General features: G+C 37.7%; 1 protein-coding gene across 3 annotated transcripts in view; it reads left to right on the top strand.

The window, feature by feature from the left end:
- Window positions 1-27335, top strand: part of LOC124169276 (E3 ubiquitin-protein ligase RBBP6-like) — a 156438-nt gene that overhangs the window by 108989 nt on the left and 20114 nt on the right. For all 3 annotated transcript variants that reach the window (XM_046547857.1, XM_046547844.1, XM_046547852.1), the window contains exons 19-20: window positions 10660-10767; window positions 12856-12993. In XM_046547857.1, the coding sequence (XP_046403813.1) occupies window positions 10660-10767; window positions 12856-12993 (246 nt within the window). The remainder of the gene's footprint in view (window positions 1-10659; window positions 10768-12855; window positions 12994-27335) is intronic.

Below are 27335 nucleotides of genomic sequence, written 5' to 3'. Positions count from 1 at the left end.
TTTTTCATCAGTTTTCAAAAATGTATGCAACGTAGCGTCGAGCGCGAGGCCATCCCTTTATTCTCAGTATTTGAAATAGAGTACATGTATTCGCAAAGTTTACACTGAAAAATTAAGAATTCGACGGATTTGACCATTACTAATATAAAGTTAAGGTAATAGCGCCAATTATAGCTTCATCATGAAATACGCTCGCTCGAAGATCGCTCTACCATAACGGTGCGAGTTGCGACTTTCGTCGACCCATTAAAGCGCAGTGGGTGGCAGCATTTCTTTATAGTAGTCGAATCCAGAATACTCCATAGCAATATTTGCAGTCGCGGGCTTCGTAAATTATTCATTGTACTAGCATCATTTCCATCGCATTCCGGATGGACAACTGCCGATAAGAAAACATCTTGAAAGGCCTTATGCAGGAGTTCTCGAAGTAAAATATGTCACAATTTTGAGAAATGAGTTTTCGAGAAATTATATTCTGCAACCCTCAGTTCACTGGCTTCGCGGATAACGAAATTTGAGACTATTCTAGTGAACTTATCAAACGACCCTTCAATACTCATGTCTTTTGAGAGACCCTGCCAGGATTCACGGATTTCGTCATCACTCTCCATCGCGTGGTTGCAGTTGACTGCGAACCAGATTGACAACTCCCGATAAGGAAACAGCTTGTAAGGCCTCATGCATGAGTTCTTGAAGTAAAATATGTCACGATGATGATGCTGTTGACTGCAAACCCGGTTTTTGCAAAATAACTAAATATGGTGACAAGTGCGACACGCTTCCAAGCTTTGCAAAGCCGCTGCATTACCTGCATAATGGTCCTCTTCAATTTCGCCGATACCTTACATCCATTCTACAAACCAAAAACTCCACTAAAATTCGACGGTAATGCCGCTTTGCCGCAGAAATGACCCCTCGGTCGAGAGGTCGCAACTTAGCTGGAGCAGTTGGGGGGAAGAAAATAATGCGCACATTTCTTATTGTTAGTCCTATGTTCGGGCCCGTGCAGCGATCGAGGGAGAAATTACTTTCCCCATGAGTACATCAACTCCCGCCAACAACCGCTGAATTAATCCCGCTGTCATTCATGGATTTTTGCTGCTATCACAGGGGTGAGGCATTACTCTCACCAGTGGCCCAGTCTAAATATGGCATGTTTAGACTGTGCCAGTGGCGTAGCCAGGGGGGAGGTCCGGGGGGTACAAAATATTCATTTGAAAAACGAAATTTTTTCGATTATGCAAAGTGCTAAAATTGGTTTAAAACTCTCTACTTAGTAGTACAAAGTTAGTACCCTGTTTTTCAAAAATTCCCCCCCATGTTTTGGACCCCCCCGAACGAAATTCCTGGATACACCCCTGTCTATCATTCTTAACCCTTTCACTGCTATTCAATCTGCGGAAACCTTCTCCTCACATGCGGCGAAAATGTTAAAATGCGTCTCCTGGGCCCATGGAGCAGGTACTTCCAGGATGGGTGTGGTACACCCTCCGATGGGTCGCTAATCCGCGGCCCTAACCTTGACGAGCTCACCCACGCAGGACCGTCTCTTAGACCCTACCAGCGGGGGGCCTACCTCCCGAAAAGGTACCACTCTGACTGCAATTTGAAAATCAATCACTCAATCCAATCATCAAAAAATGATTGTTTTCATCGCAATCCTGCCAATCAAGCAATCAAGTACGTCTTTGAACCGTGTCTCTGCGATGAAAAATAACGATTTTGTTAACTTTGCAACAAAACGTGGCTGCGGACCACCGGAAAATGGCCATTATATCAAAGTTAACAAAATCATTATTTTTCATCGCAGAAACACGGTTCAAAGACGTACATTATTGCTTGATTGGCAGGAGTGCGATGAAAACAATCATATTGTGATGATCGGATTGATTGATTGATTTTCAATTTGCAGTCAGAGCGGTCACTTTTCCGGAGGTAGGGCCCCCGCTGGTAGGGCCGATGAGACGGTCTTGCGTGGGTGAGTTCGTCGAGGAAAGGGTCCTGGATTAGTGGGTCCCTTCGAAGTGCTTCGTGGAAGTGCTGACCGTATGGTAGGGAGGAAGAAAAAGTACGTCCACCGCAGTCTGTCGTGCGGACGTACTAGGTACGTCCACAGCAGTGAAAGGGTTAAAACAGCGTGGTTTCACATACTTCCCCACTAAAAACGTAACATAACCTCTCCGAGCCATCACTATTGGTGCTTCGGAGTACTATAAAACATTCTTTGCTCATTTTCCCCCGCGGCCCACCTATTCCTTTAAAGTACGGCCAGGAAGCAAATTATAAAAAAAAGCTCTTCGTGAGCATTAAATATGTCCTTAAAATTGTTTCTATTCAGCTATCCATTCCCAACTTCTTGCTTGCTCCTGCAAGATGGGCCCTGAAATGGGGCTCAGCTCCAGAAAGATAGTTGAAGACATTTGTCCATCGACATTGGTAATGGAGCGTTTTCGGTTAGGCCCCTGGGACGCAGAGTTAACAATTTCTGACCGTTATGCAAGTCTATAGTATTATGACCGATTGTCATACTTAATTGCGACTGTCGTCTTCTTCATGCAACAATTGACGGCCGTCGAAAACCTTTTCCTTTGTAGAAAATCAACACCGCTTCACATCATGTTAGGACATCGCTACAATCACCGACAGACAGAGACCGACCTTAGGTATAAAGCACTCAATTCAAGTAACGTCTAGATCAATGGGAAATGTTGGCTTTCGTCTCTTAAGTGCGGATATTTTTTATCCAAGATTGCGGCAAATGCAAAAGTTTCTCCTATTTTTTAGATGATATTGAAATAAATAATGTTAATGAAACAAGAGTAACTACTGAGTCATGTAATCAAGATAATTAAGAGAGGCAAATTTTGGCTTTCATCTTCTAGCGCGCACATTGTATCTTCCGTAATTTAAAAAAATTATCCTAGATGGCGGCGAGTGAAAAAAAATGCTTCTCGGAATTTACGCGTAGTAATTCTGTAAAGTATCTTAAACAACCGTCAAAAGAATGCGATCGAAGTACATAGCTCTAGATATCATACCTTTGAGCGTGTAAATATTGGGACATAGAGTTACACCCATGTCTCGTATAGCGCAATTTCGATTAGCGCAAATTCGATATAGTGCAAATTCGTTCCTCGGGGAAACATTGCAATGCAGTGTAGCCTAATCAAATATCTTAAACGCTCTCGTGATAAAACGTGAACTTGCGCTAAGTACACACGAAATTTCTATCATTTTACGCATACAAATATTATTGCTTGCCTCAAATCTTCTTTTTTGTTTATGTATTAATCGAAATCCATTGCTGTGCAATGGCCAAAAGGATTACTCGTCATTGGGTCCAGATAGCCGGCCTACCGAAGTAATTTATCTCGTCTACTTAACAGAATGAGTTAATTTAGATCATTAATTAAGCGTGGTGCTAGTGGAAATGAGTTTTTTTTAAGCAATACTGGTTGAGACGTAATTTTTGCCATCATAGGTTATCGGGCGATTGACTTCCAGGTAGAGGGTCTACGCTAAAGCCTTCAAGGTCATCGGTATTCACGGGGGAGAAATGGAGCGGTGGCCGAGTTGCGCATGAAGAGCACCAACATATAAGAGGGTCCCTGATAGAGTCTCAAACACAATAGCCTCGTTCCCTCCCCGCAGTCGTAGGCCCTCTGCGTGTCAAGAACACAGTTCAGCAGTAGAAGGTGATTTCGATAGAGCCATGCAGAGTAAAAACAAAGAGAAAATGGCAAAAAATAGGAATGCAGGTAGAAAAATCAAGAATTTATCAAGAAAAACCATAAACCTAGAAGAGGAATTGATATTGGTCAATTGCTTTGAAAATGGAGAACGTCAAAGCGATATTGCGCGGAAGTTTAAACGCACGAAGCCTTATTCTGAATAAAGAAGATGTTAAAACATCAGTGACCTCAGCCGCACCAACTTCAACCAAGGGGTCTACACGTACGGAAAGTTCATAGTGGATCAGTACAAAAAGACGAGAGTGGTAATCGCTCCAAGACATTTAGTGAAAGCTCCGGTTGGTTCCAGAATTTAAACGGCAAGCTGGTATTTTCAGTACGGCGATATCAGGTGAATCTGCAAGTGTTGATAGCCCAGTCACCACAACATTTTCTGATGAACTCCAAGCTGTGATTGAAAGTGGCTCCTTTCCCCCTCAACTAGTTTTTAGTGTTGACGAGACGATATTCTATTGGAAAAGAATGCTTTCTCGTTCATTATTTTCAGGGAAGGAAAACCTGGGAAGGCTTCAAGACATTTAAAGACTCAATGGTAAATGAAGAGCAAACTTAGTGCATGTCCACAGTAATTATTGTAATTGTAGTAATTACTGTGGACATGCACTAAGTTTGCTCTTCATTTACCATTGTATCATTGTGTTCCACAACATCTCGCCGAACACCGTTGAATACACATTTAAAGACTGTTTCACGTAGCTGCTAATGACTCGGAGGACTTCAAATTAAAATGATTTATCATTCATAAACTCCGCTAGCTATGAAATGGCATTCAAAGTAGCGTTTGCCTATCACTTCGATGAGCGACAAAAGGGCCTGGGTGACACAATAGTTGTTTTTAGACTGGTTTGAAAAATCGTCCACTGCCGGCAATGCATTACGAACCCCTGAGATAGCAGATGTTAGCCCACCCGCACGGCAGGAGGGAATTTCAAAAGCACGTAAGAATTTTTTTAACGTGAATAAAAGTCTTTGAATGCGTGAATACTATCTTTAAAGATGTTTTAAACTATAAAAAATTGTATAAATAATGTTTTCTAAGGCTATTTATGGGAATATATATGTTTTAGAGGAAATTCAATACCCAAGACCTTTGCTACCAGGAACGCATCCCTATCTTCCCAATGTTAAAACGCTCTCGTATAACGCAAATTCGTATAGCGCAAAGACCCCAAGGAATGCATCCCTTGTGCTATACGAGACATGAGTGTATTTACGAAAGTCAGCATTAACATTTTTTGCTATTCGCCACGAGCCGCGAGTTGGGGTCGGTGGAAAAACACCACGGAAGGCTATGGTTACGGTTAATAACGACGATTCTGATTGGCTTATTCAGTGGAAGCCTCTGATTGGCCCTCCAACGCCACGAATATTAAATTATTCATATGAAAATAAAAATTTAACCGGAAAAATTGGTAATTGAGAGGTGAATTTCACTCGATCGCGTCGAAATTTCATTTCGTTGATCGGGAGTTTTCACTACTGTGTTTACATAGGCAATTGGCCGGACCAATAGCATTTGTTCGTTGAACGGAGTTCTTCGTTTAGCGGGAGTTCGTTAAGGTGAGGTTTTACTGTACTATTAGTTTAAAGAAAAATTGCAATATTTCCACTGAATTTATTTGTGCATGACGTGTTCCGTTGTTAGAACAACACTCTCAGTTGTTGTTGTAACAGTTAAAGGCATTGGGCTGAAGTAAATTCAGTGGAAATATTGCTATGTTTCATTTTACTTATTGTAATAACTTCCACTGTGTCATTCCACGTATTATACAGGTTACATGAAGTATTACTTCTTCAAAATATTTACCTCTGTAGAGTCCTGAGAAGATTATTACAGGATATTTTGCATTTATAAAACTGCTACCTTCTGAGGCAGCTTTTCTCTAATGGAGTAAGACCTGCATTTTAGGTTGGCATTGTCTTCTTCTGGTGCTGCAGGCTTAGTAGGGCTTTCTTCTGTCTGCAAAATGTTGCTGTGGTAGCTCACAGTTGTATAAATTTTAAAATCCATTGTTGACCTTCCTAGATCTTTTGTTGAAGATATTTTAAAGAAATAGTGCATTAGTAGCAATTTTTCACCAACTGCAGACTTTACTGGTGCTGTTGTCAATGCAGCCTTAATCGTGCAATTGGTTTGTCATGATCAAGGTTAGCTATTGTAATTTAATATACTACAGAAAATATGGAATCCTGTTCTTCCATGAATTTAATTGAGTTCATACCTAATTCCACCCTTGGCAAGGCCATTCCGAGTGTAATGGAGAACTTGCACATTTTTTGGAAAAAATGGAGGAGATAGAGGACGATGAATCTTGCACAATGCAAAAAACCCGAGGGCTAGGTAACGCTTCATTCCCAAGATAAAAATTCTCAAAGTTGTCGAAATTCCAACGGCGCGAAAAACTGCATTCGAAAGGGGGCGTGGTTGATTCTGTGTGTCTGACGTCACAACTGCCATTCTGAGGACTCTGAGGCAGTGCCGCTGCGGAGCCGCCATTCCGGCCATTTCTTGGGGGACTCTGGGTGGCACCAACCGGGAAAAGGAGTCCGGGCAGAGTTTTGGGGAGGGCAGGGGAGCCTTAAATGGTAATTAAATGCAACTTAAATGGCAATTGGGGCCTAAGTCTGTAACTTGAAAGCTCCTTTCTCTGGAGAACCGGTTTTCTACCGTAAATTCCTCCCAACTGAAGTCTGTACCTTGGTGGAGAAAAGATCAGTTCCTGGCCGCTACTGTAGAAAACCCTGATTCTCAGTATTGGATAGGACCAGCAGATAGGCGTGAAAAATATTGAATACAAAGCCAGTGGTTGCGTGAAGAGCCAATAAAAATGCTTGAATCAAATGACATACGAGCGGGAAAGCAAACGATTCTCACTTGTAATAAGGGCTATTCATCCATCATTAGATAGTAAAACTATCAAATAAAAGAAACCGATGCAGCAAAATTCATCGAAATATTTACTTGGTAATGGATAAGTCGATGTAAATCCATTGCAGATATATTTGTTGATTATTGCACACAAATAATTATGTTATACCATTGAGAAAGGAGGGATTAATGTGTACTACCGAAGCATTTATATGTTTGAGATGCAGTAATTCTTGTACAAATGGCCGTGTATTCAATGATGATGTATATTGCATATCTTTTGCATATGCATATTGTATCTTTTGCACTTCGGATATTTACTTTCATTGGTGCGTGCGTGATGAGTATGGAAAAACATAATTAGCAACGTCAGTATTATATACGTTTATACTTGAAAAGCAATAAATACACCTCAATGTCGGAGTAGAATCGAAAAATTATAAAAATTTTACAATGTAGAAAAGAATCGTGAATAAAATAATGTTAAGTTATATGTGTGAATGATACATATTGACTATGTTAAAAATTCCTACATGCGAGAAATTAGTTACATATGTTTGCAACTCCTAAAATGTTATAGTTAAGGAAACACAACTATCTGCCTCGCCACATTTAAATTTTTCAAATATTGACAGCGTAGAAGTGTGGAAATATAGGGAATATAGTTTACTTGAGGTGTTTATTTATAAAAAACAAAGCAAATTAATCTAACTTGTTTTACATATTTATTGCTGATCATATCACAAATGGTACTACCATGGAAGGAGGAGGAGTAGTCCTCCTTCTTCCATGGCACTGCACGCACACAACATTTCACTGTACATTTCACGAGCCGTCTTTTTTATACTTATATACCTATGCCTCGTATAGTGCAAGGGATGCGTTCCTTGGGGTCTTTGCGCTATACGAATTTGCGTTATATGAGAGCATTTTAACATTGGGAAGATAGGGATGCGTTCCTGGTAGCATAGGTGTTGGGTATCGAATTTCCTCTAAACCATATATTTTCCCATAAATAGCCTTAGGAAACCTTATTTATATAAATGTTTATTGTTTAAAATATCTTTAAAGATAGTAGGCACACATTTAAAGACTTGTATTCACGTTTAAAAAAAATCGTACCTGCTTTTGAAATTCCCTTCTGTCGTGTGGGTGGGCTAACATCTGCTATCTCAAGGGTTCGTAATGCATTGCAGGCAGTTGACGATTTTTCAAACCAGTCTATTTACAATTATTGTGTCACCCAGACCCTTTTGTCGCTCATCGAAGTGACAGGCAAATGCTACTTTGAATGCCATTTTCTAGCTAGCGGAGTTTATGAATGATAAATCATTTTAATTTGAAGTCCTCCTAGGCACTAGCATTTACAAGAAACAGTCTTTAAATGCATTGAAACCTGATCCAGGTTTCAAGGCATTTCAGCTAAATTTATACGATATGTATGGCTCTCTGAGATAAGTAGGTATTCACTTGTAGTCTTAACCTCATGATGCTTACTAGGGACGGTCGGATCGGATACCTCAGGTCCAAATATTCACGAATAATGCCCTTCACCTTAATGTACTTCGGATCCAAATTCGTCGAAGAAATTGAATCTGAAGCCCAAATTTTCAATCAATGCTTTCGTTAATACAGTGTCCCATAAGAGGGAGTAGAAAGAGTCCAATCCTCTCTTTGCATATGCCGTTACATTACGATGCTTGTCCTACTCACGATCGATTTTTTTTTTATTTTTTTTTTTTTTAAAGCTCTCTTAGGAGTATTGCAATAGAATTGCAGCTGTGGAAAATTTTAAAGCAAAACGCGACAGGCACATAGCATGAATCTTCCCAAGAGATTGGACGACAATCGGAGGAATCTCAGCGCCATAAGAAAATAACATTTCACAAAATCACCCCCTGCCCTCCATCAGCCCATGCCTCTGACGTTTTTTTTCCTTTCCGAGACCCCACGGACCATAAATTACTTGCCTCAATATCAATTACTTCCCTTTCTCCTTCGCCCTCAGCCTCGTTGCGTGAAAGATGGAGGGAGTGCACTCCTTCCCCTCTACCTCTCCTTCAGCGCTCTTCACTTATAAGCATTTCCGATTTCTTCTATCCGCTATTCAGTCCAACAATATACTACTCACTTGTTTGATTATTTAAATAGCAGGTTTTTACACTAATATAATTTTCAATCGCACTAACCATTATAATAGCATCTGAAGATGATTTTTGAAAAATGAGGCCCTTAGGGTAATGGAAATTACTTGGCAAGACAGATGTTGACTATTCGCCGGGTATTGTCCTTCAAAACTGTGTGTTTCTCTAAGTTTGATAAGTGATTACTATATGCAGTATACCCTGCCCCTTGCTCCTTAGTGTTACTCATAAAAAAATCTCTAATGATACCATCTCATCATGAGACTACACACAACCACGTACTGGGCTGTCTGATGCTGCTGTCATCCAGTGTACTAATATGTGGGCAGTCACGATATTATGGAGGCCAAGTGGCATCAGAGAAGCTTGATGATAATTGAGCTTAAGGCCTGGAGCAACTCATTGATCTTATATGCCCTTTTTTTAATTGCAAGAGTGTTGAATTAGAGCAGCTCTGCTGATGTAAGTGTAGGCAAGCATGAAGTTGAGTGATCCATATCGTAGAAAGGGACAGAATGTAGATACATACATCAAAAATTGTCTTCCAAATTTGAATTTGGCTGCGAATATGAAAGCAAACTAATTCATTAATCTGGTTGATAAAATGAGCTCACTGTGATATGAAACATGAGGCAGTAAAGCTCTCAAGCACTCAGCTAATGCTGCTGAAAGCCTCATCTAAAAAATGATATACTGCACCTATCGCAGTAAAGTAAGAATAACAACATATCTTTGTTGAATGCTATGCATTCAGTTGTTAAATGTCGAAAAAAATTTTTTGAAATCAACTAACTTTAGATCTATACAATTACATATACCAAGGCTATATTAGTAGCTTTTCTTCAAATGACTCATCAGTACTCTGCTCAGGAATGCTACTAAAATTGGCCAATGGCGGGGTAGTCCATAATTTTGTAGATAGAAAACGGGGATAATGGGGAAGATAGAAAACGGCCTCAACATCTTTCTATATTGCAATTTAGAGATGGCTGCCATCAATGCATGGAATTTAGCTGAAATGGCTCTGGTATAATTGTGCAATGTCATCAATATTTACTCAGTATTTTTAGCTCTCAAAGGAATGCTCTGGCAAAGTAGGATCTTACTGCTGAGGGTTCAATGTGCTACTATCTTCCTTTTCATGAAAGTGACCATTCATGGAGGAATATCATTGTTTCAAAAGGAGTGACATTTGTTTGTAGGCTTGTAAAACTGACTATGAGTTTGGTTATACCATTCTTCGTTAACGTATCCCAGCAACAATTTTATCTTGGCATTTTGTTAGGAAAACTGAATAATTTTTTTCTTGCCTTGAATAAATTTCAGTGGAAATGTAGGTTCTTTTTGTTACTTATTGCATCTACTACGGGGCTCCTTTAATTAAAATAATATAGTATTTCACAATGTATGCCCTCATTTTTACCAACAAAAAAACTGATTTTAATCAAATAAGAGAAGAAAAGTTATATATTGAAGGAAAAGGGCAAAAATGTCTGTCAGTCCTCCGCACTTCTCAGTATTGCCAATTCAATACTTACCAATTATAAAAAAAGAAATAAATTGTAGCCATAAAGCCAAAATATAGCATTTCATTAATGGAGCAGAAAAAAAATCTCGTTAAAGAATAAAAAAGTCTGAAAAATAATCAGGGGTCATTGATCCCTGCCATGCTCAGCACTACAAATATGATTAAGTCCATGCTTTAAGGACAATATTTTTATCATGCAATTTTGAAATATTTACCATATATGTACTTGAATAAAGTAAAGATTCCATCTGCTCTTTTTTAAATTTTAACTTGCCTGTTGTAGTAAACATTGATGGTATGAAAGGTATAGAATTAAACATAAATTCTCAACAGTGGCTGCAAATTACAATCTTGATATCTCTCCAGGTCTCCATCACCAAGAGTTAATTCACCCAGGGATTATTCTCCCAGACGACCTCCTCCACCAAGTACCTCAACTTCACGTTATCGTGCTGCTTCAAGAACTCCACCCAGGTTTGTAATGATCTGTCGATAAATAGAGCTAATAATAAAAATGGAAACAGGTTATTTGTAAAAATTTGTGAGGACAGTAAAAGTTTTCACTAATGTAATTATGTATTTGTTCCCTTAAGGCACTATGAATTTAAAGTTGAGTTTGCATAATGTCACACTTGGCCCTGTCACTTATTGCCTATCCCCATGTAGTGAAGATCATGCTGAGAGTTAGACTTTTCTGTGAATGCTTCAACTTGCTTTGACTGTGGTCAGATTGTAGTAGTCTTCCTTTATGATGCCTTCCTTAAATGATGATCTTAGGGTTTTTAAAATGTTTCATTTGTCGTCTATAAAATAATTATGTGTTACATTGATAGCAATAAATTTTTAAGTATGCATGTGGGCCCTCTTAATTTTCAGACTTTTCCCCTATTTGCCTTCTAAAAATAGGGAGTCGAAAATGCATTTGATCATTTATTCATTAGTGCAAAGTCATTCAGTTAATCACTTGGTATTTGAATGAATTTAGTGTTTAAATGTAGAATTTTTGTATTCCAAATTACCTTGAAGTATGGAAGAAAAAATTTTTTCACTGCTGGCTACTAACTCAATAAAAATTAGCGATTGAGGTCTTAGTTAGCCAGTTACCTTAACCTTTAATGTGACAATCTGTCACATATTAAACAATAGCTACAGATGAGCCTTGTGAAGGGGGGAAGAAATGTTACTGGACAGCCATAGGTAGGAGCCAGCTTCTAAGGTTTTGCTTCTTGGCCTATGACAACATGCAGTTAATGGCATGGATGAGAAACTAAGTTTAACTCTCGCTGATCGGTTGCTAGTTGAAAGGTTCCCATTGTTCTAGCCACAATTTTGTCTGTTTTAAATTCTGAGTGAGAGATTTTTTTCGTAATTTTATCTGTATACATTGAAGCCTTATTCATCTGTGTTAGTCATTCTTTTGATTTTGTGGTATTATTTAGTAATTAAATAAACATTTATGAACATGATGAAAATGATAAAATTAACAAAAATGGGACTGTGGCTATACAACTTCATTGATGCTTACTGTTGAGAATAGGCAGTTCAAAAAGTAAAAACAGGCTGTGTTAAATTTTTTGTGGAAAATACTTAAATTTTGCCTTTAATTAATCAACTTCTGACCTTGATCTGCTAGGGATAATCATATTAATTCCCATTAGACAAAAATAGTAGTGGACTGGAAACTGAACCTTTGACCTGAACTTTTTGCTTTCTGGGCCGCTAACCATATGCTATCCAGGTTCCTTGATTCCCATGGCAATTTATTCCTGAATACTATTCCTTAATATTCATGGCACGTGAGGGAGATGATTAATAAAATAGATTATGAATGTGAATTATCATTACGTGAACCATTTTTTTATAGAAAAAATAATTCTCTGAAGTACACTTTTTGCTCCTGGTATATTATTCTCTCTCATATCATTAGTGCAATTAAAAAAGGCTGAAGGTACCTAATTCAAAATGTGTCTTTGATTCTTATCGTATGGCATAGAAATTGGACATTAATAGTTCTGATTGTTTCAATTTTTAATATTCTAATCCTCCTTTCAATACCGATTCCATTGATTCTGATATACTAATCACTTCCTGAAAAAATCTATCATAAAGCATCAGGAAATTAAACAATTACTCAATGTAAGAATCACTTTTCACTATCATAGATATTGTATCTCTGGAAACATGTGGATTTTTAAATTTTAGCAATCAGGAGTGATTTGGCATCAAAAAGCAACTATCTTGACAGTTATTTGATTACTCCTGGAATATAGTTAATCAAAATATCACAAAATATGCTTTCGTGTTTTTGTTTTGGCAAGTGAGTGGTGCAAAGATGCAAATGACTGCTGGGGGGATTATTGAATGGTTTCAAGTATAGTGAAATTGGAATTAATTTAATTCATTTTGTATCTCTCAATTCCAGTTTTAAACTTAGAATTGACAAATGGAGTTGCCCTGTCATTAGAGATGGCATTACCTTGTTGTCTGAGCAATTAATTCATTCTGATATATTTATTCAATTCAATTTTGTAGTTTTGAAGTTATTTATTTCATTTTCTGTAGATATCAACGTAGCTACAAGGATGGTCGTCAAGATTATGAATCTGGATCTTATTATGAACCAGAATACCAGTATGGTGGAAGATCGAGATATTCCCAGAGGAAGGATTATGGGAAAGAATATTTTGGTGATAATTACAGGTATCTAACAGTCTGTAAAGAAATTGTTAGTTTGTATATCATATTGGTTTCCTGCAAAGTTATTTGTCCACTTTACTTACCTCACATTGGCACTGAATGTGAAATATTCCTTAAGGTCTTGTACTTATGATTGATCACAATATATTGAAAAGTCAGCATATATTGTTTGCAGTCTAGTCTTCCATTAATAGCTTAATCCTTCATGAACTGATTAGTCCAACATCCTAACAGAATTGTTCATTTTAAACTTTTCTACTGCTAGAAAAAATATTTATTTTTATTCTGTGCGGTGGCTAGTATATTTCTAGCCTTTTTGTCGTGAATTCTGTGATACATCAGTGATATTCGCAAGTGAATTTATTATTACAATTTTAATCAGCTGTGATGTGCCTTAAAGTCTGAACTTTAGCCTACAACAAATTATTTGTGTCATATTTTAAGCATTTATGTGATAAATGTGGAGAAGTATAATTTTTACTCTTTTCTGCTCTGAGGTGAAAAAGTCTTGTTTTCATATTACCTCTTCACTTTTGTTGAAGTTAAAGGCTGTGAAATCAATTTTTGATGTTTATATTTTTAGATCTGACATTTACAATTGTTACTGTTTATGTGTTTGTTTATAGTTTCCATTGCAAGCACATGTTTTCAGAGAAGAATTATCAATGCAATATTTATTGTACTGTGTTCTATATTCCTTGTTTGATTGTTGCCTCATGTGTATGAATATTTTATTTGTTGCAGTGATTTTGTTTATGGTTATGTCTTGCCATGAATGTGTATTCTGAAAATAGTGCTAGTGTTTTATTTTATTGCTGGATTTTTGTCAGGAAAGGGAAATTTACCACTTAGCCGCCTGTTATTGAATTCAGCTTACACCATTCCATTAAATACTGGGAATATTCATTCCTTTGAAGTAATCTTTTGTGTCAAACTAAGTCTGCAATTAGTGGAAAATAGGGTAGTCATGTGGTTGATCATGCATGAAATCCTTTGAGAAAGAAAATATTTTCGAATATTGTCATATCACCTATTTATCTTTATTTTGGTGTTATCAGCTCAACTCAGTTTGTTTATATGTATCAACTAAGAATCATGTGAATTTTGGCTCTTTAATGTATTATTTCTCATGAAATTTATTGAAATATCAGCTTTGAATCCAATATATTTTGATAGATTGGCTGGGTATGCATCACTGTGATATATTAAGTTCCAAAATTCTTAGCCATGTAGTCATATACGTATAGAAAGGACCACTATTTTGGATGTGTTAGTGAATATTTATTCACTAAGGGGAGTTAATTTGAAATGAATCTTTTTCAATCCAGTGGCTATGAATAGCAATGGATTGTTATGCTGCCTTTTTGCTACCTTGTGTGCTTGATAGTCTTGTCAACTATCTATGTTTATTTAAAGTTTGCTTATATTGAGCAAAGGAGTAAATTTATTTATCATTTTAAAGCCATTTCTTTTTTATGGGAAATTATAAGAGCCATCAGAATCTGTACAGAAGAAGATATCATTCTTTTTTCGAACCATGAAATGGTTATCTGTTAATGCCACAAGTTTTGTGAGGGAGTAAACCATGGGAAGTTCTCTAGCTTAAAAATTTCATTTCTAACATATTAAGTGATCTTTTTAATTTTTCTATTCTTCTATTGTGTTGGCACTTCTTACATCCAAATTGTTATCAAGTATTCCATCCTCTCCTTCTATAGCAGCTCTTGTAAACTTGCTAATTCCATATTTATCAGTAATTTCCCGGGTTTCTTATAATTAGCATAGATATGAGAATAGTTCCATCTCTTTACTCTTGAAACCAAGTGAACTTGTTTTATCTAATCCATCATTCCTCATTGACTTTTATTTCTTTATGGAGCGTAGAAGTTTAGTCATGCTGCATTGTTTCATGTTTTTATGAATGAATGTTTGACTAAATGTTGATAAATTCAAAAATCTGCTGTCCTTATCTCTTCTATATCCCTCATTATGCCTTGAGAAAGGGATAATTAAGATATAATAATCATGTGAATATCTTGTTTTCCATTTTTAAAGTCCATTTCTGGCCTATCATCGAAAATCCTGTAACTCTTGTAAGCATAACCAATAACATGACTTCAGATAACGTGTGAAAAATATGTGATATTTACATGAAATGAATTACCGTTAGAATGAAGACATGAAGGTTGATGTTCATTTCATATGTGGCTAAATGTATTGTGTCATCAGAAGATTTTAATTAACTATCAGGGATATTAATGACATACATGGCCATAGTTGCTGTTTCCTTACTTGAGTGAATTGCTAATGATTCTTTTCCTTGAAATAACTTTCAGCATTATACTGGTGAGGTTTCTTTACTGTTTTAAGAGTGATGTTTGATTTTTCATGTGTATCTTGTGGAGTGAAGTATCTATGTATAGAGATTGTCATCAGTATTTATTTTTGGCAATGTGCAGCCCTTTATCAATAACTAATTAGATGTTTTGATCATGATGTTATATTTAAGTATTTAGAGGAGCATTTCTTGGAAATTTATAACTTTGAGTAATGTCAGGATGAAGGAGAATTTGTGAATGCTACACATGTACAATGTTAGTTACAATTTCCATAACTTGGTCATATTTATCATATATTTTGTGAACATTTTGTAGGATTATTTATGAAAGTGAGGAAATTATAAAATAGCTGTTGAAAGCTTGAAAAGTTCTTAAATTGTGATCTGTTCGGACTAAAGTTATCTTATCAACAGTTAATTTAGATTGTAAATCAATCATAAACAATAGCATTTTCCCAAGGACATTCCTATCCCCTTTTTAGGTTTGAACCAACAAAATTTTGGTACTCCATTATTTCTTGAGATTAATTCATTGTTGCAGATTTTCTACTCTATATGAGTTTATGGTGTCATTGCACTTCTCTGCGAAAGCGTAAAGACTGGTGATTTTTCGTCGCAAGTAGCTCAAGTAATAGGCTAAGGATGGATTTCCCAGTTCACTGAGTCACAAAATAGCAATGTATTAAAAGAATTAGGTAGATGAAAAGGAAAGACAGGTTATAAAAATGCTTGTACTCTTCTTGTGCAGCCATTCTCTTGCAGGTTAAAAATAAGAAAATGATAAAGTTGCAGCTCATCTTTCATAAGTTAGCAGCACCATCAAAATTCTGGTTCTTTAACTCGTTCAGAGAGAACTGCTTGTTGAGTGAAAGAATTCCAAACAAATCCCGATTGCTTGATGATGTAGGCTACTTCTTATTTGACATTTTACCCTGTATCTTCAACAAGTGCAAGCAAATAAAATACAGTATAACCTCGGTTATACGACCCTCAGTTATACGATGACCTCACTTATGCACCGATTTTTTGGTCCTGTGAATAACTCCATATGAACCCTTGTATATCCAACCTCAGTTATGAAACTTTTCACTTATACGACAACCTCGGTTACAAAACATATTTTTCCAGTCCAATGAAATAAAATACCTCACGTATACAACTTGTCAGAGAACTGCTCTACGAGAAGATTGCGGTACTTGCGCCGATTTTAGTCATACGAGCGGGAGCAGTGAGTGTTCAATGCATAGGTATGTCAATAAAGAATAATAAGTAGGGATGAGTCGATTCCACTTTTTTTCGATTCCGATTCCAATTTCGATTCCTTCAAATCGATTCCCGATTCTCGATTCCGATTACATCGATTCTTACTCCTTCTATTATCTGTTCATTTTATCTCTGCGGGTCAGCTTTCGTGAGATCCCGGACACTATCGGAGGGCCTCGCTGAAGGGGGAGGGGCCTCGCTGAAGGGAAAGGGGTAGTACCGAGAGAGAGAGAGCAGGAGCGACCTTAACGTTGCCAAATGTACACAGGCGCCCTAGTGTCCCACTGAAAAGGTGTGACACATACGTGGCCCCAGATATTTTGGGCCCGGCGGTGAAACAATGCATACAATGTATAGCTACTTATTTAGAGGGGATTGATGTGGAAGAATAAGGAACAGTAAGTTATAAGTTGGATTTAAATGGAAGACTCGAAGAGCACCAAGAGAACGCGCGAGATTTGGCAACACAGCTAGCAAATTCACGAATAGTTTAATTTCACAAGTTTAATTTCACAAGTTTCGAATAGAATATTTTCGAATCCAAATGCATTTTGCAAATTCCTGCCACTAAACAAAGTCATAATTGAAAGTTATTGTGGGTACATACAATCAATGGAATGCTTTATAGATTTTCATACACATTTTAATATTTTTATAAATTAAAAATTATTTTATGGTATTTTAAGTTGTTTTTTTAAAAACATCTTTACATACTCAGGGCCTAAACTGTTACGCTTGGGCTTGGAAATGAAAGTAGGATAAATCTTAGGATGAACCACTGACCAGTGGCGTAGCGAGAGGGACCCCCAAAATATAAAAACACAATTACTTTCCTTCATAAAAGGAAACAAAATATTTAAAAATCATGAATTTACAAAAATGAAAAAAAAATGAATCTTTGAAAAATGAAGTTTTTTTCTATTATGAAGGGCATTAAAATTAGTTTGAAACCCTCTCCTTTGTACCCTGTTGTTTAAAAATTTGTTTGAGGGGTTAATGCTGCGCTTATTTCTTTGAAAACTGTGCTGTTTGGACAATTTTGCATATCAGTAAAGTCTAATTGTAGAATTGTAGATAGAAAACTGAGTGGCAATCAATTAGAGCTGAAAAATAAACAGAAATATAGTCAGGAATGCGTCTCGTTTGGTCTAATTCTTTTTTAAGTCTCGTGCATGTCATCTAATTGTCGAAGCTATCAAGATATCTTCGGGCCCAGAAAGTCACTTTCCGAGCATTTGTCGTCTAGAAACGCAGAATTGAAGCAGGTAGTCCAAAAAGGGTCAGTTGGTGAGACGAGGTAGGGATGAAACACGCTTCAATTGTTTTCGTGTGATTTGATATTTTCCTTAAAGACAATGATTTATGGTCCGTGTGATTTGGGATACGAAAAAAACAACAGAGGCACGGGCTGATAGACGGCCGAGGGTGGTTTTCTGAAATCTGCGACGTAGTTACTTTTGACGTGGTTATTATCGTACGGCTCTGAGATTCCTCCGATGATTGTTCAATCTCTTGGGAAGAGTCACACTATGTGCCAGTCGTATTTTGCCTTTTTTGTTTTCTGGCTGAAAATCCTGGCCACGGCTGAAATTCTACTCGTAACCTCTGCGAGAGCTTTCAAACAAGACGGTTCATGAGTTGGACAAGAATCGCATGCGATGACGCACTCGAAGAGAGAATCGGAACTCTTTCCACCCTGATGGGGCGTTGCATTCACTGAAGCTATTATTTAAAATTTCGGATCCAGATCCGATGTCTTCGGCGACTTTGGATCCAATGTATCCGATGAAGGGCATTATCCGCGGATATTTGGGTCCGAGGTATCCGAACCGACCATCCCTAAAAATAATAGTAGCTGCGGTGGCTACATTCTTGTTTGGCCGCGGTGGCTAAACAATAATGTAGCGTTCATTGCGTGCATACATACGAGAACAGCCTGGCGGGTGCGCGGTGGCGGCCGAACGCAACCTGTCGAGTCCACACGGAGGCCGCGGCGGCTTATGCCAAGCAAGTATCAACTTTCTCAAGGGTTGCATTGATGAAACTGGGCTATAGAAACCTGAATGTGTCTAATTTTTTTATTATTGACGCAGACGCGTGTTAGTCTAAAAAGGTTACACATATAAAAAAACCCGCTCTCAGCGCGTATTTATAAGAAACTTTTTTCACAGGAAAACTGGCTCTCTGCACGTTTTTATTATCATGAGACTTCAAATATCATTGGAAAATAAAAAAATATGTTTCGATCTATTATACTTTAAAATTGGTGGTCACGATGAATTCTCCGATGATCATTTATAATCGCAATAATTTGATTTGCCGTGACCAGTGGTTAATAAAAGAACGGAAAACGCATGCATTGCTTCCCGATCCCGTGGTTTCCAATTTTTTTCTCTCTGAGAGTTGCTCATGAACACGCGCCAATTCAGGGTTAGTCGGTTTGTCGCTCTTCCCGACATTTTCATGTTTCCGAGGCCTCTTAGGCATGTTCGTTGCAGCACCCGCGTGCCGGGCGTACCCTCTGTGCGGGCAAGGCTGTCACCGCGGCCGCTTAGGTGTATGGCAGCCTTTATGCCCCAAACTTATAGTCTATGCTCAAAACATTTATCTTCCTGGAATCGATGGAATCGGAATGGACTTTAGGCGATCGATTCTCGATTCCGATTCCGTGCCCGAGAATCGGTGGAATCGAGAATCGACAGTTGGAATCGACTCATCCCTAATAATAAGTTTTAGTAATGAGCGATGCTTTTTATTAGATATTAATTGTAATTATAGTAGATGATCTTTAATCCAGAATTATGAACCACAGAATATCTATGTTTAACAGAAGAATTTCTAGAATTTTTCCAAGGTTATATTTTCCATCGCCCCAGCAAAATAACACCCTAATGAGCAGTTAAAAATCCTCATGTACCAAAATTTTGGCTTCCAAGGTCATCTAAAAAAGATAATCATATTTGTAGCATGGGCACAAGTCAATGGTGATTCAACACGATGGTAAAAACAGCATGCGTGGTCTCATTCCGTGGGCTAATCCCACATCTGTGGGACAAATCGAGCTGGGGGAAAGTTGCTTACGTGAGGTGCAACTCAAAACTGACCCAGCTTGTATCTCAGTGGGTTTAAATGAAACATAGTTGGACCTTGAATAGTTGTTCTCTGAACTCTGCCAGGTGGCAAGTAATTACTTTTTTAATAGAATGGGAGTTAGTGTGAATGCCCTTGAAGAATAACTTGCATCGGCAGTCGTCTCATAATCATTAAAGTCAATTTCAAAATCTGAAAGATAAGGCAGTTCCTTTCGACTCAGGAATGGCTTAGCACCATTATGTTGAAGTACATAAAATGTCCAGTGTTGTTATCAGAAATGGGAAAGTAAAATATTCCGTGAAGACAAATCACGCGGCTTGTGGGTCGAAGGTCCCGGCGCTGAATTTGCGGAAGAATGCCAACAGAGAAGCTACACAGTAGACTCTCGTTAATACGAACAACGTTATTGCGAAGTCCTCGTTATTACGAAGCAAATAGTTGGTCCCGACGGAAAGGTCTATCCAAGCTATAGAAAAAGAAACGTTATTACGAAATTGTCGTTATTACGAAATTACGAACCTCAGTCCTGGTCCCGGGGGTTACAAAATGATCTTTATTACGAAGTTCCACGCATAAGCTACAGCATTTAAGTGGATATTCACTACATTAAATTTTAATTATCGCGCCACGTTTAAGTTCTTCTCGTGTAATGTGCCCAGGAGTGTCAATTATGGTTCTTTATTCAGTTTACACACAACATCATTTGATAAGCTTCATTCCTCACGAGTCAAGGTGACCCACTTATAACCACCCGTAAATTGGACGTATAGTTAGTCCTCTACTTACACACATATTTACGAATTTTCAGAGATACCAGCATTCAAAATTTTCAATTTTCAATTTTGGCACCTTTCGATTTGGCCGTTGCTATGCGGTGTGACGCTGGGGAACTCTCACTGTGGGCACAATCTGAACAAAGTATCATTGAATCCAGTGTGAATTTAGGAACTGTTCAGCGTTTCTCCAATTCTCCGACACCGCGGGGAGCTATTTTTTTCGGCTCCGGATGCGTCGCACGCCCTGCTAGATCAATTCGTCACAATCGCGTGAGTTAGCGCATACGTGTAACGCAGTGTTGCATTCTGCAGGATAATCGTACTCCTCGATTCCTAGCATACAGTCTGGCCGGTGAGAGTTATCCGATGACAGCACAATGGGAGGGGTGGATAACCCTGGGCCAGCACGATATACAGCCAATCACTCTACCCCAAACATACCTCACACCCTCGTCTAGTCATACTATGATGTTAAATGCATAAGGAGCCTGATCCACCAAAACAAGTGATTCTTCCTCTGGGTCCTGCACGCTCATCGTCCCTTCCGGCTTCTTTCTTCGCGGAACCCTTTGTAGGCATTTCCCTTTCTTACCTGGCAACCTTGCCCCCTACCCCAACCTAGACTATTCTCTCTGTCATCGGACAGCTCTCGGCGGCCGGACTGTGGGTTTATCAGTCTAGGAACAAGGCCTTCGAACGTATCTAGTTCGTGTATTGGTCTTACTGTATTCGGATATCAACCCTCGATTGCATCATGCCACATTCTTCTGTTGAGAAACTGAAACAAATTTTCCTGTTTATATATATTTCCGCGTAATTTAATCGCATTTATAATATACTTTTTTTATGATTCCTAAAAGAAACGTTCATACGAATTTCGTTATTATGAACCTCCGATTTTTCAGTCCCGTGAACTTTGTAATAACGAGAGTCGACTGTACCTGGTAAATTCAATCTACTAATGCTAAAATTTCATGGGAAAATTCTTTTTTAGTGTGTAAACATTGTTGAGAGGGGAGATTTTTCTGGGCTCTTAATCCATTTTGTTCATCACTGACGGCAGTTGTGCGGTTATTTAAATTGCCCACTTAAAAGAAGTGATCTAAACACCGGAAAAATCTTAATTATGGAATATCCCAGGTGCCGGGTGCTCCATATTATCTGTGGTATGGTATAACCTCCCATCTGTCGGACAGTTGCACTGGAAGTTCCCTCCACACTACTCTCTGGTAGGGATAAAGCCATCTTTGAAAAGTTTCTGCCACTGCCAGGACTTGAACCCAGGCCCACAGGGTGTGAAGCCTTCTTGATGCATTAGTGAAATTTTGCTTTCTAATAATGGGGTTCATTTGCATGACTTTCCTCAGGTATTTCATTTCTTCAATCTCCAATGTTGGTTTGTCTAAAGGTAGTAAAATGAATTTCCTGAAAACTGCCATTTATTAGCCAACTTTTTTTCGAAAATTGGCTTCTCTGTGAACAGTTAGTATCACCATTCCGAAATTTCTCCAGTAAAATAGCCCTGTGGCTTAGTGCCAGAAATGCTAGCAATTCAACCTAGACGTTCAACCGTGTGTAATGTTGTTCAGGAATTCAAAGTTACGTTTCTCTTAAAGTAACACATCATCTGTGGTGTTGCGTTTGAGTAAATAAAATTATTAGGCTTCAATTTCTTGCCTCGAAATGAGTAATTGCATCCTGGAAACAAAGCAGACCCCATTGGAAAGGATTACATGCGCCTCTACCAAAAAACCTCACTTATGAAACTTCCTCACTTATGAAACTTTTTTTGTTTCTCCACTGAAAGTTCATAAGTGAGGTTATACTGTAATTAAGTTGATTTAATGTCCACCAAATTTTCTCTATTGCTGTCTATCATCAGAAGTGTAAGTAAAGAATTATCATTACCTTTATACTCTTGGTTACCTACATTTTGTGATCTGCTCGAATCTATGGAAAAGTGCAGTCAAAATGCACGTAAATGTTATTTGTGGGGGCACACAGAAGGTTAAAAATTGATATTTCATTTTTAATCCAATCCTTTTGTACTTTTTCTGAGGTTTTTTTATCTTTGCCAATTGTGAAAATTTTTTATCTTTGCCAAAATGCATTCTTTAACCTCCAGCGATGCAGTTATACCTTACATATTTCTTTGCATTTTTCCCAAACATCAGCCTGCCTGTATGAAAAGAATGAATTTTTAAAATTCGTATGAAATTTTTCTACTAGAGAAAATGACTTAAAGTATGTGCCTACTGTCTTTAACGATACTGTTTACAATAAATGTTCATGGAAATAAGCTTGATGGGAATATACATGGTTTCCAGGATATTCAATACCATAATAAATAATGTTGGGGCCATATCCCTATATTCTCAATGTTAAAAGAGTCTTGTTTTACACAAATTGATGAAAATGAGTAAAAAGACCAAGGAATACTCTAAATGAGTCAAGTGTGCGTAAAAGTGGAGGAAAAATTATAATGGTAATTTATTTCGGAAATTAATGGGTTAATTTTGCATTTTGGAAATCTTGATTCATTTAAGGAGATGGAGAGGCTCCTAAATTTAGCAAACTATCATAATAGACATTAATATAAAATTTATGAATTAGCCCTTTCCTGAAATTCACTTGAGCTAGCTTTGGTCATCTACTGGAGGTTGCTACAACATCTAGCAGCTGGGAAGTATTCCTCAATAACATTAAATGTAGGGTGTCCCAGCGTTCCAGTTTTGTGATGCATTTTATTGCTACTGAAAAGGTTAAATTTATTATTAACTAGAAAAATTATTTACATCATATTTAAACCACATTTCTTCTTTCTACATTTTGCTCACCTATAAGGCTTTTGTGCTATTTGCAGTCAAAATATATATATATTTCTTTTTGCCAGCTGCCGTTCATGGCACAAAGGCGTGAAATTCAGGCCGCTTTCAGACGAGATGACTTGCTCGCCACGCTGTGTGCCGTACCGTGAACGGCAGCCGGCAGAAAGTTGTCTCGACTGAAAGTGGCCTTCCGTTCCCAGCCAGCTGCCGTGTTTAAGTCAACAAAGTTAGTCCCACACTTAAGTTTTTCCTGCAACAAGTTATCCAATAACGCTGTTTACTGTGTCACAGTGAGTCACTGGAATTACTGCTCAACATTGACGAGTGCTGGGCACGTGAGCTTATATTTACACTCGCGGCCACGTTAAATTTCTTTCAGCACTTTATTGATTCAGAATGTTCAAAGATTGTTCAGGAGAGAAAGCACGTTATTCTATACATTTCCGAGAATTTCAGGGTTGATAAATGTGAATCGAAGAACGAGGGCATAGTTAATTTAACGGCAAAGTCCGACAGAGGCATCACTAAAGTGTGCGATATTACGCCAATTTAATATGCGCGAGACGAAATAAGTCAATGAACCTTGGAATCGTAATGAGATAGATCGAATGAATGTCAGCAGCGTTAAACAATGAAGGTTTAGGCTTTAATAGATTATGACTCATTAGATGTGATTTTTTTGCTAATTCACCAAAAATCGCAAAAAATGCGAAATTTCGTTTTTTATTTAATTATTTCGCATTATTTCGTGATATTGCATCTCGCGAATTTCACGGATCTCTACTCATAAATATTTAGTTTTATTTGAATCTTGCTGAAATTGACTTTAGCTTTATTATTATGAGCTTAAGATTGTAATCCTCATGCAAAATTTGCACATGGGTTGAGCATGTTCAACTGAATCTGCAAAAATAAGAAGTGAAAAATGGTAAAATATTGAGCTTTTTTATTAATCATGAGAAAATTTATGAAGGGGGTTCTGAGAGGAGATTATCCTCACTCCCCTCCTGATGAGTAAGTTTGTATTTGCAAGCATAAACTTATTGCCAGACCTGAAATATTCGTAGCTGTCCATGACTCAAGCATTTTCTTTGATAAGTAAAAGCTGCCTCTTACATTTGGCACTATTAAGTTTGTTTTGCTTATCTCTCTCAGTAGTTCCCCTCCCACATCAGTGAAGCCTGATGAAATTGTGCAGGGTCTCACAGAAGGCTCCCTTTCCGACTTGCTCTAGCCTCATCCAACCACAAAGATATTAAGAACTGGGTATAGTTTGTGTGCAGAGGCTGTTGGAAAGATAATGGAAATGGGGGCAGTGCTGTTCGAAGGTCTTGATTCTCAAATCATGCCATTTTCTAAGCTTGATAATTTGTTTATGTTTCCAGGTTATATTATTGTTAGTGAGTAATTCTATTAAGTAGACTCTCTTGGTTTGGCTTGGAGAAACCACATCATGGCAACAAGGGTGAAAACTTCTAGGGAAATGACCATGCACTAATTTTCCATGTATTGTTCATGATTTGATTGGCCCTCTCCCCTGTTTACTATATATAGAGGATATTCTGCTGTATACATCTTGAAAGTTTAAATTTCCCAACTGTAAGTATTTCAGGGGATGTGGAAAGAAACATATATGCTTTTTGATGTGTATATTACATTCTGTCAGGTTAGTACAGACTCACAGACTCATTGTCTTTTCGTACCTATTATCACACAATTTAAGCCCAATTTTTTCAGTCATTATTTCCTCTCAATCCATTGTTAGGTAGCTGTAATCCATCTGTCATGTGATAATTGGTTTTAGTTCATGAAATTATTTTATAAAGAATGGGAGAAAAGAGAAGTCTTCTAAAACCCTTAATGAGAAGATGTGAGGATTTAGTTGGCCACATAATGAGGCATGATGGCCTGATGAAAACAATCATTGAACGACATGTGGAAGGGAAGAAGGGCAAGGGACAGCCCCAAACGAGTTACATAGGAGAGGTTATTAAGGATGTGAAAGAGAAGAAATACATACATCACTATCAATTGTAATGGCTAGTGGAATAGAGGGTAGAATGGAGACCTTCATAAAACCAATTTTAGGATTGCTGAATTATGGTGATGATTTTGTTTGATGCAAATTTGAATCATGCAAATATTTACTGCAGGGAATGCACCCATTGAATTGATTTAAGTGTGGTTGCACTTCCTGTGTGTAGTAAAGCCATTAATGTTGATGCCTCTGTTCTCCCTTGATTATCTGTTGACCGAGGTACCTTAGATTCTATGCTCTGGAGTTCTCACATCCATGAGAGATTATTTATGTTTTTTCATTGACATGAACAAAGTTAGGAGTTGATGAAATCTTATAAACCAACAGAAATACAGGCAAGAATGACTCGTGGTAGCTTCCCCCTTACCATGTATGGTGTGGTGTTCATGCTACATGGGAATTCAAGCAGTAGTATTTTTTAAAAATATATTATCAAATTCTATTCATTCCTATTTTTATTTTAGTAACGTTACTCCTATTTTTTATTACTAGCGTAACCCTTAAAATCTTGTGTGATAAATGGTAAAACCATATTTTTCTGAATATAGTAGGCCTTTTTTTTCCAATAATGCCTGTGGTAAAAGTAAGGGGGGGGGATGATATCCATACGCATTTTAAAACTTTTTTCCCAAAAGTGAAGCCTCAAAATTAGGGGGCTGGGGCTATATTCGGAGAAGTACAGTAATGTCCCCCTCTTTTTGAAACATTATTAGCAAAGTTGACTCTAATTAGATAGGTGTTAATACATCAATGGCCTGAATATCAAGTGATTTCACAACTATTTCAGTTGATTGGAAATTTCTCTCTGAAAATGTTGATTTTCCAACCTAACATGAATTATTTTAACAGGTAACATCATTGTGTGATATGTCGTAGATGCACAATAAAGTTCTTGGTGCTTTTTTTTTAATGAAAATACAACTTTATTGTGAAAAAATGGTTAGAAATGATCATTCAAAGTATTGTCCATCTCCAGCTAAAACTTTTTCCCTTCTGTCTGGCGGAGTTCAAAAATCGTAACAGTGTTCATCTTTTGAGGCCATCCACTAATCAGGCAATTTTTTATGTGTTCATATGACTGGAGCAGCTGATCAGCCAGACCATGTGCAATCGAAGGGAACAAGTAATAATCATATGGCACAATATCTGGGGAATATGGTGAATGGGTTAAGTCATCCCATTTGAGCATTTCAAGGGGTTTGGCAACATGAAGTCAAGCAAATTCATGTTGTAGAATCACTTTGTTGTGCCTCTGCTCGTTTTTCACACAATGATTGGCTCAATTGCATCAATTAAAGTCAATACCATGTCTCGGTGATGGTTTCATTTGGTTTCAACAGTTCATAATAAATAACATTGTCCTGGTCCCACCAAATACACAGCATAATCTTTGCAGTGTGAATATTCAGCCAAGCCAGGGATGTAAAAGTATGACCAGGCAGTCCCTATAACTTTCTTCTCTTGAAGTTTCTGCTATGAATCAATTTTTCATCACCTGCTACGATGTGATGAAGAAAATCCTTTTTTATTTGCCTTTGGAGTACATAGTTGTTCCGAAGCAAAAAAAAACTTATGCTCAACGTCCCTTGGCATCAAATCATAAGAAACCCAAGTTCCTTTCCTATGAATCATTCCTAATGCATGCAATGTCTGGGAAATGGCTTGGTGGGTAACTCCTAATGCTGAAGCTAGCTCTTCTTGAGTTTGGCTTGTTTCTTCACCGAGTAATGCCTCCGATTCAGCATCTTTGAAGTTTTTTGGCCTTGTTTTATGTAGACGGTCGTCAACATTGAAATGACTGTCTTTGAAGAAACTGAACCAATAACAGCATGTTGTCTCTCTCAGAACAGCATCTCTTTTTTGGAGCTCTCGATGTGCTTCAGCTGCTGTATTCTTTGAATGAAAGAAGAAAATTAACACTTCCTGCAAATTATAGTTATTTGGCAGCAGCTTAGACTTATTCAGACACTTTCATGTAGTAAAATGGATATGATGCCAAAACAAGCTTA

This window comes from Ischnura elegans, chromosome 1 (assembly GCF_921293095.1).
Source record: "Ischnura elegans chromosome 1, ioIscEleg1.1, whole genome shotgun sequence".
Lineage (NCBI taxonomy): Eukaryota > Metazoa > Arthropoda > Insecta > Odonata > Coenagrionidae > Ischnura > Ischnura elegans.
The sequence above is the reverse complement of the archived record's forward strand: the minus strand, read 5'-3'. Positions and strand labels throughout refer to the sequence as shown.